Raw genomic sequence first — 17,852 nt, 5'->3', positions numbered from 1 at the left:
TCAGCCACTTTGTTTTCATTCTGGCTTTGTGTCGGATGGTTTAGGTGTATTCCTGAAGAAATTCGACCCAGTGACCATGTCGTGCATTGAGTTTCTTTTGCGAATTTATGTAACGCAGGGCTTCATGGTCAGAGAAGATGACAAACTCATGGGGCAGTAAGTAGTGTCTCCAATACCTAATGGATTGAATGATAGCATAGAACTCTTTATCATAGGTAAAGTACCGCTGTCGGATGTCATTTAACTTCTCACTAAAATACGCGATAGGATATCCCTCTTGTGATAAAACTCCTATACTGATCCAGATGCGTCGCAAGTCACTTCAAAAACTTATGAAAAATCGGGTAGACGCATAACTGGAGCTTCTACCATTCTCCTCTTTATCTCCTCGAAAGCCTTAGAGACAGACGCAATCCATTGAAAATCTCCTTTCTTCAGGCAGTCGGTTATGAGTGCCACTATCGTGCTAAAGTTTCAAACAAACCTCCTATAGAATATGGCCAATCCATGGAAACTCCGAAGATCTCTGATAGTCTTAGGTTCAGACCACTCATTGATTGCTCGTACCTTCTCGGAGTCGGCTGAAATTCCTTGCGATGATATTATAAACCCTAAAAAGGTGACGCTAGTTATGAGGAACATACATTTCTTGGGATTTGCATAGAGTTGTTCTTTCCTCAAAACATCACAGACTTGGCTTAAATGATTTAGATGTTGATCCACCGAATTACTGTAAATTAGGATATCGTTAAAGTAGACCACGACGAACTTACCAAGAAATGGGCGAAGGATTTGGGTCATAACTCTCATAAAAGTGCTAGGGGCGTTGCTGAGACCAAACAGCATAACCATCCATTCATACAGTCCGTCTTTAGTTTTAAATGTCATATTCCATTCGTCCCTAGGTCGGATCCTAATCTGATGATATCCACTCTTTAAATCTATTTTCGAAAAAAGGGTTGCTCCCGTCATCATGTCCAACATGTCATCCAGGCGGGGAATGGGGAAACGATACTTCATAGTAATCTTGTTGATAGCGCGGGTATCAACACACATCCTCCAAGAGCCATCCTTCTTGGGAGTTAGGAGTGAAGGAACAGCACAAGGACTTAGGCTCTCTTTGATGAATCCCTTCTGGAGTAACTCATCAACTTGTTCTTTTAATTTGGCGTGCTCTTCCGGGTTCATTCTATAGTGGGGAAGGTTGGGTAAAGAGGCTCCGGGTACTAAGTCTATAGCGTGTTGGATGTCACGCAAAGGAGGTAGATGGTTAGGGAGGTCCACTGGAAAAACATCAGCAAAAGTGTCAAGGAGGGTTTGGACTTCTTCAGGAATGGGTTCTCCCAGCTCTGGATCGGCTTCTCGTGCCACTAGGGCATACAAAGGTGCTCCTTTACTCAATTTAACATCAACTTCCTTAATTATGGTGACCTTACAGGAACTAGAACATTGCGAGGCAATGTGCCCATACCCATGACACCTATAACACTTGGTTCCATAAGTGGCTTTGGGAGTGTCATGCTCGGGGGTCTTACCTTTAAAATCAGGGCGAGGTGGAGCTGGTCTAGCAGTTGGTCGGTTAACTATAGAGCCCGTGGGTCAGTTTTGGGGTTGACCGGAGGAAGCTCTATAAGGGGTTGTGCGGGGGTCAAACTGCTTGGTGTGGGAATGGATCCTAGACTCTTCGAGGTCAAGCACTAAACTGCAGGCTGCTTCTAAGGTATCAACTCCTCTCGCAAAAAGCTCATCTCGGAGATCTTCCCTAAGGCCAGCTCTAAATATGGATAGGAGTTGAGCAGGGGTAGTGAACTCTTCACCATTGCAACGAATCTTGAAATTGTCGAAGGCAGAGATGTAATCTTTCACGGGCTTGCTTCCCTGGGTCAGTCTATTCCATTTGTCTAAGAGCTTAAGGTAGTATAAAGGAGGAAGATATTTTCTTCTGAGTTGTTGCTTCATAGCTCGCCAGTCGGTGATGGGATGCTCACCTCGAGCTGCGCGCATGTTTTCCATGTTTGTCCAGTATTGGTTGGCGCGACCAGTAAGTTTCATTTCGACGAACCTAACTTTCCTAGCTTCCGAAATGCTATACCATTTGAAATAACTATCCATCCCTTTGAGTCAATCTAAGAAGACTTGGGGGTCGAGGGTGCCATCGTAGGAATGGGCGTCTATTCGGATGTTCTTTAGTAGTTGAGCATCGTTATCTCTCCAAGTGGGTTCATTTCCTACGGGATCCTGATTAGGTCTAATGTTATGACGATAGTGATCCCGCGATGGTCCATAATCAGTCCAGGCTTCCTCACCGTAGGGGGAGTGCGGCCTATAAGGGGTGTAAATTGCGGGGTGTCCTAATCATTCAATGTTATATAGTCGATCACCGGTTTGGCATCTAAAGTCCGCTAAGTCAGTCTGGGTGTTCCTAATTTGATGAGTAACTGTCCCAAGTTGACCCATTATGAGGTCTAGAGTCGCTTGAATATGTTCCGGATCCATGGGTAGATGCTAGGAGACGCTAGGGGAGGTACCGGGGTGGTGGACAGCACCTAGACACTAAAATAATATGCTCCTGATGCCTCTAAATGATGCTGAAATGATCAAGACAGCAAACTACAACAAGGACCTAAGTTGTCTAAGTGTTTTGGATGGTTTCTAGGGTGTGGACGGTGGACAGCACCTTAACTCTTGCCTAGACTCACCTAAAGGATAATAATTGGTGCAGGAATTTTCTGGACAACAAGACGAATAAGGGTTTTAAAATTTTCTAGGTGATAATGAGCATGCAACGACACTTAAAATTGAAGTTAAAGTTCCCTAGGATGACTTCTAGCATGCATAGCCTATGCTAGCCATGCTCTGATACCAAATATGATGTGATACATGCATGGAGCTACAAGAGATTAACAAAAGAATTTATTAAAAGTTAGCCATCATAAAGTTATGCATCAAATCAAAGTAATTTGTTAAAATTCGCCGTCTTCCACTTGCTTAGGCAAAGAATTACATGAAGATTGACCAAGACACTCTCAATCAAATACAAAGGAGAATGTAATGTAATAGCTTATAACACAAATCCAAAATTTAATATTGAGGTGTTCTACGGTTCTAGGCTTAGCGGTGGAAGATCTTCCACACTAAAAGTGAGATGACCACTAGGAAGGACGAGCTGAGGAGCTTGGTTGTTGGGAAGGTAGCCGGAGTTGGAGGAGGTAAGGAGTGTCCGATGAGGAGCCACGAGGTTCTTGGTCGTTAAAGCTCGATGGTCTCGGCGAGACAATACACAATGCGGTTGACGTAGCATTCTACTGTGTCGTTGTACTCCCAATCCGGTTCGTAGAATGGTGAGAGTAGGATGTCGATCTCACCTTGGGCGTTGTAAGCAAAGTCGTGATCAACTTGATCCGTCATGCATTCTTGTCGGGAGATGAAGGAGCACCAATAGAGAGAAGAGGGAGAGGAGAAGTGTAAGTGGCGGTTTGGGGGGGGATGGGCTTGGCCGTGAGCTAGAGGGAGAGGGTGGAAGTGGGCCGTAAGGGTGGAGGGGTTTGGGCTCGGGTGAGGGAGACTAGGAGCGGGTGGGCTAGGTAGAGGGAGGGAACAAACCGGAATTTAATTTCAAGTTTCCAATAAAAGAAAGGATTAATTTCAAATTCAGAATTTTAAATTCAAAATCAGGCTAGGAGGGAAGGGGAATTAATGGTGTATTAATGGGAGAGAGAGAGGGTGGGGTGGCCGGCCATATAGGGAGGAGAGGGGCTTTGGAATTAAGTAAGTGGGGCCCAAATGATATTAATTAAGTTCTAATTAAATCTGATTTTAATTTCAGATTTAATTAAATTTAAAATATCTTCCTAATTTGGTTTGTAAAGAGAGGGAAAATGTTTGGATTTCAAAATAGATTTACATTCCCTTAAATGACTTTCCTAAATAGAGAAAGACTAATTAGGAAAGTAATTTAATCTAGGGGAATTTGAATTTCAAAGGGGTTGGGTTAGGGGAGAGCCTGCGGCAAGGTGGGAGGCCAAGGGGCTGCAGGTTGGAATCGGCGGGCTGGCAGCCGACCGTGGGAGCTAGGAGGGCCGCCGGTGGATGGGCCGGCCAAGGGAGGCCGACGGTGGAGCTATTGTGTCGGTGGGGGGATTGAGAGGGTGGTGAGGCTTCGGTTAGGTAGGGGAAGAAGAAGATGGGTGTAGAGAAAAGGAAAAATTTAGAGAGCTACAAACCTCAAGTACCACCTCCTCAAGAACTCACAAAGAGATCTTGGGAATATCACGAACTTACAAAGAGATCCATAATAAGAAAATTTCATTCATCAACATTATCCAATACAATAGAGGAGGCCATAATATATAGGCCTAAGGAAACAAAAAAAGTACAATGACGCAAATGCCCCTGGGTCAACAACTCAAGAAAACTAAAAGAAAGGGTACATTCGGGAATATAAATTAATACATATCATCAAAATAAAGGTTGCGGATCGTGGCCATCGATCTACGCCTCCTGCGCTGATATACTCGTCGAAAACGCCTGTCGATGTCCTCATCAGCAACTTTTCTCCTACAATAATCCACTAGTTCGTGGACAACTTTCTACTTTTGTTATGCAGTTAAGTCTACCTTTCGGTATTAAAGACTGATTTTCATATTTATTTCTTTTCTAGATGGTTATTTCTCAACCTTTTTATGTACCACTTCTTTCATTTTTTTTTTCAAAGAACAAGGAAATAAAAATCAGCAATAAAGTCTCCTATTACTATTCTCCTCTCAACTCATTCTATTTTTTTAGCCAATTTTTTAAAATTGGCCAAAGCAGGTCAAAAATGCAAGTTTATGATCTGAAATTGGAGCTTTTTTTCTTATTTTCAGGTTGAATATCCAAATCTGAAACTGAACATGCAAACTTCGGTTGCAAGTGCTGCTTGATTCTGCAAGTTGCTAGTACGCTAAAAGAAGAACATCATTCAAAGTTGGCCGCAAGTTTGCTCACCTGCAACTTGGCCACTAAAAAGAACTGAAAGCATTACATAAAAATCCTCAGGATCTTGTGGCTGGAAATCAAAGACGACTGCCTGCGAAATATAATTCTCATGAAATTTTCAGAAAGATGTTGATCATTAAATTAGTTTAGTAAAAGATACTCGACCAAATAATAAAATGAAGAGTTTTATTTCAGTAGGTTTTATAAACACTTGGATTACACAACAGATAGTAAGAACCGTATGGCTGAATGCTGAAAAAAATAATTAGATAATGCACTTTAGATTGGGCTATCCGCTTAACAAATAACATTCTCCGAGAATTTAATAATTTACCTAATGATATTAAATAAGACAGCATATATAGTTTGTCCCTGAGCATTTAATAATTTACATTAAGATATTAATTAAGACAATATATATAAATACGTGCCACCAGATAGAAGTTGGACTCTGTGGTACATAGAAACGCATACTTCATGAGGTAAAATGTCCAGATGGCATTGGACTGGGTCCATATGCAAAGGAGTTAGCATAAGACTGGGATGTGGGCTGCATTCATAATTTAGTGAGGGTAAACCATGGGTATTCTTTTGGCATGAACACAGTAGGCGGGAGATGAGATTCCTTGTACAAATCTCAAGATAATTTTCCTTTGGGGCGAAGCTAAGCGTACTTTGTAATTTTTTCACATTTTGTGAAAGTTTTTATTGCTATCAGTTGTAGATATATGTGGGCTCCAAAAATTCGCTCCCTAGCCTCCCCTCGCTTTTTCGGGGAGAGTTTTAACAAATTAGGTTCAATGGTAAATTTTTAAAAGCCATGTTGGGTTTGAAATAAAACACTACTAAGAGATTTCACCCTCATTTTGCGTGGACTTTTTAATTTGCCCCTATAGTTAATTACCCCTCCTAATCACAAGAGAGAACTTTCAATTAAGGCAAGTCGTCAAATGAATACATCGTATCCGTAGATATGTGATATCCAGCATATAATAGCAACATTGGTTTAGGTTTGGAAATTTAATATTTAAAATTGAAATTTCACCATCTTGCACTTAAAGCGGATGGTGGGGGGAGTGATGATGAGTCCGATCAAGATCCCATGGTTCCATCGTCCAGGGTCATCATGATCCGTGGTCTACTTAGTCAGAGGAAGTAGTCGACCCAACTTGACAAAAGGATCCTTGTCAGTAGCCACGGGTTGCGTCATCCAAGGGTACATTGTAGACCAAGGGTGGATATTCTAAGGGTACAAATTTTAAATCCACCTTAGCTAACAAAGGGCTTTATAACCTATGGATTATATTCTATTAATTCATATCTCAAAGATTTAATACCATTGGGGAGCATACAGGTGCTAACCATAACCGTAATAAAATGGGGCCATTTTGCGACAAATTTACCTGATTCAGATGATCCTTATCATAATTGTTTACCAGTGGCGCCATTTGTGGCGAAATCCAAAGTGTGATGTCATTTGCAGCAATCACTAGTTAGAGGACACATGCCACGTTCATACTGGCAAGTCATAGATAGAGAATGAATAATAATGATATACTCGACTAAACATTAGCTCTTTGTGAGCTAGAGTAGTTTTCAGATTTGTCCACCTCAGCAAACTATTGCGGAGGGTAGATGGGTTTTGATTTAAGCATTTTGAGGGTTTATTTTATCTTTAAATATCTGAAATTTGGTATTTTGGAGTTTTGAATTTTTATGGGGATTTGGATGATATTTGCTTGAATATTTGTGGTCCCATCCGGTTGAGTTTTTCATTAAACGTGGCTATCATCTGGATGCCATTGTAGTCATTTGAAAATATTAGTATTTTGTGAAAGTTTGAGGGCATTTGAAAATATATGATCCCCTCTAATTGAGATATATATTAAACACGGTCATCATCGAAGAGTTCATGGGTTATTACATTTTTGTTGATCGAACATTGTCAACTCTGCCTACTAGCCGACAGAAGATCGGGTTCGAATCTAAATTTACTTTTTAACCCACGCGACATTATCAAACGTCACATGTGTACTTACAACATGCTCACCAGGGCCTAAATGAGTATATGAAGTTAGATGCCTTTCACACAATGCATTCACGTGTGTACGTGATATAATTTTTTAAAATACAATTGTAGTGATACCCTTTGCTTATTATAAATGCATGCGGAGGTATTTTAGAAATACAACTATAGTGTCAAATGACACACTAGAGTGATACCCTCTGCTTATTATAAATGCATGCAAATGTATTTTTGAAACTCATATATAATGTCAAATGACACACTAGAGTGATACCCTCTGCTATGCAGAAGGATGAATTTTTAAATACAATTGTAGTGTCGAGTGACACACTGGGGTGAAACCCTCTGCCTACCAACAATACATGTGGGAGGTCATTTTGAAATACAATAATGATGTCAGAATGACAGGTTAAAATGAAATCCTCAGCATCCTACAGATACATGTCAGAATGACAGGTTAGAATGAATGCCTCAACTTCTAATGAAATAGAAGTCGAAGATGAAATTCTTATCATTTGCATAATATTCTAATTATGTGCCAATATTCTTTCGTATTGAGAAATGGCCAAATTTTTAAAAGGAGCCAGATGGCATGGAAATTTTGCGAGAGGAGCACAGCCGGAGATAAATTTAAGGCAGAGCAGATTCGTCGAACCTATTGGCAGTTGGCGCAGTCAGAAAACACTAAACCATATAGCGCATTCATCCAATAGCTTTGGCATTTTCAATGAATGTGCCAAAGCTTCTGGAGCATTCAAGCAACTACCTTTGATGTAGACAAAGGGGGGGTCAAATCAAACCCAAAAAAATTTGATTGACTCTCCAGCTCATTAATGTCAAGTGGAAGGTTAGCTCATTATGAGCTGGTTTTTAGTTCATTTATGGAGCTAAAAATGAGCTCATTATTTATTTGATCTTGTCTATTCTCCTTCCCCCCTTTGTCTATTCGTTTCTCGTGCTTGGCTCTTGGGTTCTCGTGCCATGGCTCCTTGGTTCTCACGATGGCTATTGGTTTTCCAAGCTTGGGGGGTTTTCCCGTGGCTTTGGCACCTTGGTTCCGTGCGGCCTCCATGGCTCCCGCGGTTGCTCCTTCGGTTCCTGGCTAGGCTGTTTCCCGTGAATGAATGGGGGCTTTTCCGTGGCTTTGGTGCTTCGTTTCCGGGAAGTGACTGTTGGTTTTTCATATTTCCTATTTAAATAAGCTTTTAAATTAATGTTGTGGCTGTTTGTATTCCCCCTTTCATACTTATAAATATGAGGGATTATGTTATGTTTTAGGTATGTTATGTGATGTGATTTTTGGAAATTTAAACCTGCGGGTTTCATTGGAAAAGCTTGCGAGCTTTATCCACTTCTTCTTCTCATCCCCTCCGAAAATCTTGCGAGCTCTTTCCAACCTTTCGTCTTGGCTTCTAACCACTTTCGTCTCTCCGCAAGTGCCACTCCACCTGTATCCCTCTTCTCTAAGTGAAGCAATTTTAGGGTGTCTTGTTTGAGTCAAGTTTGTTTGAGTCAAAGTTTGTAAGTCTTTCATTTTTATAATATTAAAGTTTGTTTTAAGCATTTTATGTCTTTATTTTGTATCTTGGAAGGTTGTTCTTTTCTTTGGTCAAAAAATATAGGGTCCCCTATATTTTTTGACCGCGTCATTTGGTATCAGAGCAAGTTAGGAAGTCCTAGGTTTGTAAGTTTGTCAAGTTTTGTTTGTCAAGAAAAATCTTAGTGAATCATAACAGTTGTTGTGATTCTTATGAGTCTTGTCTTGTGAGTCAGTCTGTCAAGTCAAGTCTTGTCGTGTAAGTCTTGTTGTGAGAGTTGTGTGAGTCTTGTTGTGTCAGTCTTGTAAGTCAAGTCAAGTCTTATTTGTGAGTCAGTTTGTCAGGAAAATCTTGCGAGTCGTGTGTGTCTTGACATCATGTTGAGTCTTGGTGTCTCTTGGTGCAATGCCTTCAGAACAAAGCTAACTCATCGGAAGATGAGTTTTTCAAGAAGGGGAGAATCTGATGTAGACAAAGGGGGGTCAAATCAAACCCAAAAAAATTTGATTGACTCTCCAGCTCATTATTGTCAAGTGGAAGGTTAGCTCATTATGAGCTGGTTTTTAGTTCATTTATGGAGCTAAAAATGAGCTCATTATTTATTTGATCTTGTCTATTCTCCTTCCCCCCTTTGTCTATTCGTTTCTCGTGCTTGGCTCTTGGGTTCTCGTGCCATGGCTCCTTGGTTCTCACGATGGCTATTGGTTTTCCAAGCTTGGGGGGTTTTCCCGTGGCTTTGGCACCTTGGTTCCGTGCGGCCTCCATGGCTCCCGCGGTTGCTCCTTCGGTTCCTGGCTAGGCTGTTTCCCGTGAATGAATGGGGGCTTTTCCGTGGCTTTGGTGCTTCGTTTCCGGGAAGTGACTGTTGGTTTTTCATATTTCCTATTTAAATAAGCTTTTAAATTAATGTTGTGGCTGTTTGTATTCCCCCTTTCATACTTATAAATATGAGGGATTATGTTATGTTTTAGGTATGTTATGTGATGTGATTTTTGGAAATTTAAACCTGCGGGTTTCATTGGAAAAGCTTGCGAGCTTTATCCACTTCTTCTTCTCATCCCCTCCGAAAATCTTGCGAGCTCTTTCCAACCTTTCGTCTTGGCTTCTAACCACTTTCGTCTCTCCGCAAGTGCCACTCCACCTGTATCCCTCTTCTCTAAGTGAAGCAATTTTAGGGTGTCTTGTTTGAGTCAAGTTTGTTTGAGTCAAAGTTTGTAAGTCTTTCATTTTTATAATATTAAAGTTTGTTTTAAGCATTTTATGTCTTTATTTTGTATCTTGGAAGGTTGTTCTTTTCTGTGGTCAAAAAATATAATGTCCCCTATATTTTTGACCGCATCAACCTTCCATTCAATCTAGCCTAATCCGTATTCGAACAGTTTCGTGAAATTTGAGGATTTCATTTCATGATATCTGACGTTTCTTAATTTTTAAGCTTATTATACGAAGTTATAGTTTATATACAAGTATACTTATAAGAAAAAAAATTATAAGAATAATTAAACAAGCAAAATTTTTAAAAGGATCATCATTTAAAATTTTTTTAGCAAAAGGTCTTAATAATAAGTTAATTTAAAAAAATCATACCAGCAAATAGTAATGGCATTTTTAAAGAAAACGCAAGTACTTATTACATTCTTAAGCAAAGCTCACACAATTAGGGGTGTAAACGAGTCGAGTCAAGTTGAGCTTTAGCTCTATCGAACTCAACTCGTTAGTTGGAAAGTGAGCTCGAGCTCGAACTTGAGCTCGTTTCACTATAAACAGTTCAAACCAATCAAAATGTCAATATTACCTTTTTTATTTTGGCATATTTATAAGTTTTGCATAAATTAGTAGTTTAATTAGATGTAATAATGTTAAATTTATATCTAGATATAAAATTTGAAATAGATTATTTATTTTGAATTAAAATTTTCAAATAATATAAATTTACGTATTTGAATTTATTTAAAAATGAAAATTAAACAATTTGAAAGTGTATATATTAAATTGAATATAAGTATTGTTTTACTGAGAAATTATTAATTACAACATATTTATTGATTTATTATAATTAGTATTATATTTTGATTTACTTTTTTTCAACATTTGATTTTTCAAAATAATTTTATCATTTATCTTTCTTTTTTCTGAATATTATTTCCTCCGATTTGAAAAAATACCAAAAAAATTAAATATAATAAAAAAAGTAATTTTAAGAAGAAACACGAGTAAAACTTAAATTAGTTAAAGGATCCAAATTTTACCAAAATTTAAAAAGAAGAAAAATAGCCAAAATGTTTGACGCATTTCATTGAATGTACCAAAAAGTTTGGCGCATTTAGAATTAGCTAAATTGTTTGGCGCATTCAATTGAATGCGTCAAATAGATTCTATTGAATGTTCATAAAATTCTCTTTGCCTAAATATTTTTACTTAATAATTTTAAACAATATAAAACTTTATAAAATATCTAAGCTCAGAAGCAACATTCCAACAATAATAAGAATATTGTATTAAAAACCATATTCAGATAGACACGAACATACAAGATCTATAAAACTTAATAACTTCGGCAATTAACAAATACAAACCACATTCAGAATTTACTTAACTAACACACTTAAGAAAATTATAAAAAAAGGCCTTCAACGATTCTTGATCATAAAGCGCATGCGAGCTTGGAGTTGGGATTGAGTTAGGCAGCAATTGAATTTGTGTTAAAACCAATGATGGACTCATTGTTAGTCTGATACATTGAGAAACTTTTTTTTTACCTGCCATAACAATCAAATTCTCATATGTCTCAACGAGGAATGCATCGGCTGTAGGATGCTATTTATAGTAAAGAATACAGTGATTTGTATCAACTGTTGGGTTGTCCACAATCACCTCAAATGGCTAATTTCACGGTGTCCAATTTCAGCAGATATAATCTTCATAATGTTAATCGGCGCTACATGTCCCAGCTATTCTATAAGCCTCTTTTGCAGAAATCTCTAACCCGCCTCATTCAAACCGGCTTCATCCCTATAAAAGAGAATTTTCATAACTTCGACATATGTGTGTCATAATATACAGTCTTCCATGTTTGACCAGGAATGCATACAACACCGGCAAATGTCTTTCAATTTGTCCACCTCCTCTAAACCATTATCAATGAAAATGCGCTAAATTTTTCTTCAATCAACTACTACCCTCAATCAGTTTCTTCAAAGGGGTTTTTGTTCTCTTATACATTACATACAAAGATATAACAAGCACAAGAAGATTTGTAGAGGAAGAGGAGAATGCAAAATACTAATTACATGCATCCAAACAAGAAATACATGCTTAATTTAAAGGAGAAGTCTATCAGATTACAAGAGCTATTATCATTTGGTAAGAAATAAATAAATAGTATGATTTGACATTACTGTTAAATTTGATAATATGAACTGATTTGACAATACAAATTGATTTGATAATACATGTTGATTTGACAACACAGTAATATTTAGCGACATTATAGTATCAATTTTTTTAATGTGATAACGCATACTAATTTGATAATACATTTAGATTTGACAACATAATCTGTTTGAATGTGATTTTTAATATGAAATGGTTATTTTTGTTGGAATATTGGTTATGAGTTAAGATATTTTGTAATATAAATGTTCAGTCAGGTTCGCATTAATATATAAATATTTTATCAAATCAGTTTGCATTATTAAATCAGTTTTGCAAGCTTGTATCATCATGTCATTGTGAAACCTGCAAAGTTTGTCTAATGAATCATTGTGGGTGTTTACATTGCAGCAAGCCGTCATATCAATTGAACTGTAAAGATGAAATGTCCCATCTAATAATATTGTAACTATAAGTTGCATGTGAAGATGGGATTTGCACATCCCCATCTATTTAAAGGAGATGCATTCACATATCAAGTAAAGTTTTGAAGATAGAGTTTAAAACTTCAAAATGTATTGGTCATCTATGAAGAGGATTTGAATGAGACCTAATAAAGAAATGTTCGATGATACAAGTAGAAGAATGCATGCTTATATAGCACGGGCTGGTGACAGTTCGTTGGAACAAAAAGCGAATGCGAATGAGATATTCAGGTGTTGCGTACATGAATGGTTCGAAGATGAGGATCATGCCCTTTGGGTCATGCATGCTGAGATAATGAAAGTAAAACTTTATAAGACAAGAGATTTTCTAAATGTCGCCGGATGGAAATATGTTCATATGAGATTCTTAGAATAAAATGATCATCTCATAAGTCTTCATTTCTTGTAGATACGATATCATGAGATGAGACATGAGAGGGAGGATGGTCATTCTCCATATGTTGATTGTAGTAGCCTTGACATCGAGCATGTGATTTTATATCATAAATAGCATTATGGTTTTGATGAGTTTATATTAGATTTTTATAACGATCGGATGAACCATTACTTGAAGGTAAGCCTAAAAAGTTTTTTAATGCTAAGGACTGGCAAAACCTTTAGTATGAGTTTGAGTTTCATCTCAAGTGCTGGCCGACTCAAACTCAACTCCAATCACGTCTGCATATGCTGCTTAGCAAATAATAAAATCATCTAGTACTATGAATATTGGGATATGTATTTTTCATTTTCTTTTGAATGCTTTATTGTAATGGAGTTTCATTTTAACTTTTGATTGTACTTTTAAAATTACAAAATTACGTTATATATTAATAAATATGTTTTTTTTCTTTTATCTTTTTCTCAGTGTGTTATTGTATCACAAATCTAGCTATAGAGATGAAACAAATTACATACATACCCATATTACATTGTTACATGAAAGCTGATGAAATAAATTGACACACGTATCCATAATACATTATAATACTTGGATGAATGAGCCATTGCATGAAGGCAAGCCAAAAAAGTTTTTTAATGCTTAGGGCTAACATCTTTAGTATGAATTTAAGTGTAATTTTAAGAGTAGCCCCACTCAAACCCAACTCCAAGCACATCTTCATAAGCTGCTTAGGGGATATGTATTTCACTGCATCCTAATGAGACATGAGACTGTGACGCGTATCTGGCATCAGAAAACACACAATTATAAATGCAGGCCCGAACATGCTGAAGAAATGGCCCGGCTCTTACTAAGTCGTCGTATGAGTCCTTATAGAAAGTTCAATGAAGACAATGAAGTGGGAGCATCAACTCGACCTGGTCGTACCCATCCTAAAGGTGGTGATGTCATCCTCATCACCTGGTGGATGGTACATTGTATCCTGCTATGATGTGTAATAAGAAGCTCATCGCAACAATCTGGCCAGCTAACTCACCAACGTCCTGCACCAACTACATTCAACCCTACAACTATGGGTCCATCAATTCAGAGACCAAGCAGTACTTGCATGTCCTGTAGTGTTATCGTTATCTCACCGATTGTAAAGTGGAAGGTGTTCGTCAAGGAGCACCATCTCTCAACCAATGTTATAATAAGATTATGATCCAGGCGAATGAACTGTAAATATCGAAGGGTATTTAGGCCAAGGTTCCTCAAAACATATATCAGTCAGAGCCACTAAATTGGTCGTTCACGAATCATACGTAAATGTGTTGCAGCAACCAAATGCATGGGCGATGTGGATTGTCATGTAGATATTTTCCATAGCCAACCTAGTCTTTTACTTCATGCAACATGTAAGCGCCAAAGGCATGGGCATTGTAGATTGTCATGTTGGGCACATGTGATAGTAAGCTGACTCATGTTGAAGGTCGATTTTAAATATTGAACATTCTGAATAATCGACCATTCGTTAATTGCAGTTTTCAGGTCTTCCTTTGAATGAAAAATTTGACCTTCATAAAATTCTATTGGAATAATAGCTTATGTTTAGCTAAATACGTCCACGGCCGAAGCATCGAAATATTCATCATCATCCCACTGTTAAGTTGTATGAACCGTTTCGGTGAAATCATTATTGACGATCATCGCCTCTAAGCCATCACAATTTTTTCTTGCATGATCTTCAATGAATGTTTGACCGTTAATCACCGTATTGTTATATTCTCCCTCGGAAACATGGGTGTCTACTCCAGAGCTATCGCCGTGTGATGAATCATTACTACCGTTATCCATGGTTTCCTATGCATTTACTTCATTTTCAGCAACCTGGCAACCTTCCACCATGTTATTTTTATTTTGCGAAGTGTGCTACATGTATGGCCCGGAGGACTGGATATCTTCAAATTGATTATAATGGGTGTCTCCCAAGTGGACGTTCACTCACACTAGGTCGTGATGGGGACTATTGTTGCAGGAAAGTTGGTTGCTCATATAAAGTAAGGCGGCCTTGAAAATCAGCTTCAACAGTTCTCATACACTCTCTTGCACTCACCCGCGAGGCAACGAACATCAAAGTGGGCCTACGATAACCAATGTTTTATTTAGGCATGGATATGTTAACAAGGATGCGAACAAGTACCACATAAAGCACCATCAAATGTGATAGTACAAACTCACGTATACACTTGAGTAGATGGGCCCGCAACATCTGTTTGTGGTATCTCGTCAACCTCCACGTACACAACGACAGCATGGGTTTTAGCATCCATCAACATGAACTCGCAAACCTCATCATCGGCGACATATGTCGAATATAACTTATCATTATCACATAAACATGTGATGTTAACAGTGTTTGCTGTTGAATTTAACCTTAATGCACACATAATTTATAGTTTCAATATTTCAAGCGAAATGTTATCATCTACAAGGAGCGGACGATTTTTGCCACCAATATATTTTGGTGTGAGCTCGTCTGTATTACTCAACTCTCCCCCAAAATATAGCATCAATCGGGACATACTACCATCAAAGGAGAGCATACGTAAATCCTCTAGTTATGTTAAAGGGTAGAAATTCACCATAATAACTCGCTAATTATTAATTCCAATATTGAACAAATTTATTCATTCAGTTATGCATATTATATTAGCTAATTAATTATTTTGAAGATTAGGTTTAAGTGACCTAAGAAAATAACATTACATGCTAACAAGGTGTAAAATAACATTACATGCTAATAAAGTGTATTCTCAGAAATCTTTTCAAGTTGCAAAAACATTTGTTCTTTTCACTATAGAGGGAAATTATATTTTTTTGATGGGATCAAATAAGTACTTTGGATGGAGTTAATTTTGGAATAAATGAGTTAGAAAGTATGGGAGTAGTGTTTAATGGTATGAAAGAATTATAAATACTAAAAATATCCTTTACTATTAAAGATGAATAAATACTCAATTAAAAATACTAAAAACACCTTTCTACTTAAAGCTAATTAAGATGATTAGCCTGCCCTGAATTCTACACATGCGTTTATTCTCGTACTGCATGCTCTCCCTGAAAGTTCAAATTATACAATGCTCCTTCATGCAACGCATTGAATATATCTCACCACTTGATAAAAAATTTACTCAAAATTTAATCAATCTAAATTTTACTCCATCAAATTATATGTTCTTTATGTTGTAGAATTTTTTAATATAAATGTACTTTGTAAGATAATCATAACGCATGATTGTTAATAAAACAAGAAATTAATTGATAAATGAATACTATTCTCTTCTATGTATATGTATATAATTGATTATTACAATATTAAAATATGCAAATATTTTTTAAAGGATTAACAGTGTTCAATTTTTATGTTTATTGTTCTTTAAAATGATACAAGTTTGCATTAAAGAAATGATCTATAACTACATTCCTTAATGGTTTGATATATTAATCTTAAAGAAATGGTTTGATATATCAATGGTTTCATTAAAGAAATGGTTTGATATATGATTTAAAAATTAATTCTTTATTTTATCATTAATTAGTTTTATCCCCAACAGAAGTACTTCTAACAACAAATATAAAATATTAATCCGTTTATTAAAAAAAATTAAAACAGCAAACTATTCATTATTAAAACTTTAATAGCGTATGGTGAAATTAATCTGCTATTGTCAAACACAGTTTAGTTTGCAGAAAGTAAAAAAATTTTAATTAAATTAAATAAATAAACATTCCTTATCCAAACATTAGTTGATGTTTTAATTAGAGAACTTGTCATTATTACAAATATCTTTTTTTTTTAGAGAAGCACGTTAAAAAGAAAACCTTCTGATCAAAGAAATCTCCTAAACAGTCAGAGAACAATACCTTATAAATATAATTATCCTACTATTTAAAATATTATACTCATATCCAAAAAATTAAAAAAAAAAAATTCATAATATAAAATTTAATAAAAATACCCTTACAAAAGGAATCTCTATCCAACTAAATACTACTATTTTCTCATTGAACAAACAACGATATATGCCAAATTACGTCAACATTTCAGAAATATATAACATATCACTAAATGTAAAAGCTTAATAAAAAGAAACCTTGCAAGAACAAATTAAAAATTAAATGTAATTTTTCATTACAAAATTCAAAACAAACAAAAATTCACTTAATATAAATAATTCACCAAATAATTTAAACTGATATGTACTAACTATGAAATACTAACCTCACAAATTTAAAAGCCCTTGCTTCAGCTGTGATAAGGGTTACGAAATGCACTAACTTATACAAAACTAACATCTCTGCCTGGCCTCCTGAAATGATTTCTCGCACCTGGCCTCTCCCTGTCACACGAAAGCAAAAAAAGGCAGAAAAGCATGAAATTGTGCGGGGAAATTGTGGATCTGGTTGGGCGGTGTGACGAATAGGCTGAAATGTTCGGCGTATTTAGTAATAAGCGAAATATGTTGACGCATTCTACTTGAGTGTTTTTCAATCATGAAGAATATTCCAGACAGTGGAGAATGAGTGTATTAATTCCTATTATTAAGAATAAAGGTGATGCACATGAGTGTGCAAATTATAGAGGAATTAAGTTAATGTGTCATACTTTAAAACTATGGGAGCGAGTTATGGAACATAGGTTGTGACGTGATACTAATGTTTCTCAAAATCAATTTGGATTCATGACAGGTAGGTTTACTATGAAAGTCATACATTTATTGAGAGGTTTGATGGAGAAATATAGAGAGAATAAGGAGGATCTACATATGATATTTATTGATTTAGAGAAAACATATAATAAAGTTCTAAGAGAAGTGCTATGGAGAGTTCTTGAAAAGAAAGGAGTTAATATAATAATACTTATATTCAAATCATTAAAGATATGTATGCAGGAGCTAATACTTGTGTTCAAACACAAAGTGGCTTGATCATGTATTTTCCTATTTCGATTGGATTACATCAAGGATCAGCCTTAAGTCCATATCTTTCTTATTTATTCATGGATGTTCTCA

The 17,852-nt window shown here is 36.6% G+C and overlaps 1 protein-coding gene across 1 annotated transcript in view; it reads right to left on the bottom strand.

Moving 5' to 3' along the window:
- The window catches only part of LOC110099314, a 36,657-nt gene extending 19,456 nt beyond the window's left edge, over positions 1–17,201 (bottom strand). Inside the window, exons 1-2 of the mRNA XM_028695696.1 lie at positions 17,063–17,201; positions 4,987–5,068 (exon numbers count right to left, since the gene is read on the bottom strand). Coding sequence (XP_028551529.1) covers positions 4,987–5,020 — 34 coding nt within the window. The 5' untranslated portion in view covers positions 5,021–5,068; positions 17,063–17,201. The remainder of the gene's footprint in view (positions 1–4,986; positions 5,069–17,062) is intronic.
- Positions 17,202–17,852: the final 651 nt, after the last annotated feature.

The sequence above is a fragment of the Dendrobium catenatum genome, unplaced genomic scaffold (assembly GCF_001605985.2).
Source record: "Dendrobium catenatum unplaced genomic scaffold, ASM160598v2 fragScaff_scaffold_665, whole genome shotgun sequence".
Classification (NCBI taxonomy): Eukaryota; Viridiplantae; Streptophyta; class Magnoliopsida; order Asparagales; family Orchidaceae; genus Dendrobium; species Dendrobium catenatum.
The sequence above is the reverse complement of the archived record's forward strand: the minus strand, read 5'-3'. Positions and strand labels throughout refer to the sequence as shown.